Source organism: Benincasa hispida, chromosome 7, assembly GCF_009727055.1.
Source record: "Benincasa hispida cultivar B227 chromosome 7, ASM972705v1, whole genome shotgun sequence".
In the NCBI taxonomy this organism is placed as follows: Eukaryota; Viridiplantae; Streptophyta; class Magnoliopsida; order Cucurbitales; family Cucurbitaceae; genus Benincasa; species Benincasa hispida.
In genome coordinates, this window is record NC_052355.1 from 49,599,049 (window position 1) to 49,600,748 (window position 1,700).

A 1,700-nucleotide genomic window follows, 5' to 3' on the forward strand; every position below is an offset into this window, starting at 1 on the left:
TATGATCTATAATTAAATTGAATAGCAATATTTGAATAAGATTCAAATTAATTAATTCAAGTGAATTAGATTTGCAAAGAATTAATTAATAGAGAGGTTTTGCACATATACATGGGATGTGTATGATAATTAAATGTATACATTAAATTGGATTTAATGTATAAATAGTTATTTAACTATTGTACAAATTAAAATTAAATAAATATTGTTTAATTGAGCTAATTGATTAAATAAGTGTTATTTAATTAAATGAACTAATTAATTAAATAAATATTATTTAATTAATTATAGAAAATGAGAATATATTAGGAAAGGGGTTTGGCCCTTCCCTATATAAAGACCTCCCCATGGCCCTTTGGGAATGCACTGAATACATAATTTTGATTGTAGAGAAACTCTGACAATACACAATTGCCTAATGTTTTTGTGTGAATTTTCTCTAAGCCTCTCTACTCTCCAAAACCTTATTCTCTTCTCCCTCTACCAATAGTTGGATACCACCTATCCCTCTATTAGAATCCTAGAGAAAAACTAGGTAACTCTCGTGGTAGTATTTGAGATGGCTCAAGGAGTTGTTCATGATCAAGATCGTTTGGAGATTCGTTTGTTGGAACCTTAGAGAGGATTGTTCATGGCACTTGGGGAATCTACAAAGGTAAGAACCATTCTAATACTTTCCCCCAATAGCATGCTAGTTTACGTGTTTATTCATTTCGTTTAGATTAACGATTTAGTTTAACGTAAAATCGAATCGTGGGATGCAAGGTGTTCTAACACAACGCTTCCATTGCGGGATCTGATCCCTTCAAATGATATGATTATTACTAGGGATGATCCTCACGCTTTTTATGATCTGCAACACTACCTTGGCGAGCATTTGAGATGAAGGATTTGGGGTCACTTAGTTACTTTCTTGGTCTTGAAGTATCAATGAGCTCTACTAGCTACTCCTTGTCTCGAGCGAAATATGCTTCAGACTTATTGGTGTGCTCTGGGATCACTAACTCTGATACATCCCTGACACCGCTCAACCCTAATGTTCGTCTGACTCCATTTGATGGCATTCCCCCCGTAGATGTCAGTCTCTACCATCAACTTGTTGGCAGTCTTATTTATCTAATAGTGACTCATCCCGACATTGCACATGTTGTTCACATTGTAAGTCAGTTCATGGTTGCCCCTCAAACCATTCATTTTACTGTTGTTCTTCGTATTCTTCGTTATGTCAAAGGAACTCTAGGACATGGCCTTCAGTTCTCATCCCAGTCATCCCTGGTCTTATCCGGCTACTCTGATGCTGATTGGGTTGATGATCCTACTGACCGACATTCTACCTCAAGTTATTGTTTCTATCTTGGTGACTCTTATTTCTTGGTGGAGTGAGATATAGAGTGTTGTCTTCATTCTAATACGGAGTCTGAATATCACACTCTGGCTGATGCTACGTCACAGTTATTGTGGCTCCGTTGGCTTCTTATTGATATAGGAGTTTCTCAGCCGTCTGTCACTATTTTTCACTATGATAGTCGTAGTGCCATCCAAATTGCTGACAATAATATTTTTCATGAGCGCACCAAGCATATTGAGAATGATTGTCATTTTGTTCGACATCATCTTCTGAGTAAAACTCTTCTTTTACAAGTTTTTTCTACTACTGAGCAACCTACCAATATTTTCACCAAAGCTTTGTCCCCAGGCAC

At 36.5% G+C, this 1,700-nt stretch overlaps 1 protein-coding gene across 1 annotated transcript; it reads left to right on the forward strand.

Annotated features, from left to right (window-relative positions):
* The first annotated feature begins 930 nt into the window (after positions 1-930).
* On the forward strand, positions 931-1,383 carry LOC120081128 (uncharacterized mitochondrial protein AtMg00240-like). Its single transcript, XM_039035804.1, has one exon. It carries the CDS (start codon positions 931-933, stop codon positions 1,381-1,383), a length of 453 nt encoding a protein of 150 aa, XP_038891732.1.
* Positions 1,384-1,700: the final 317 nt, after the last annotated feature.

What these genes read in the sequence shown, in the direction of transcription:
- LOC120081128 (XM_039035804.1), top strand. Translation starts at nt 931, where the DNA reads ATGAGCTCTACTAGCTACTCCTTGTCTCGAGCGAAATATGCTTCAGAC.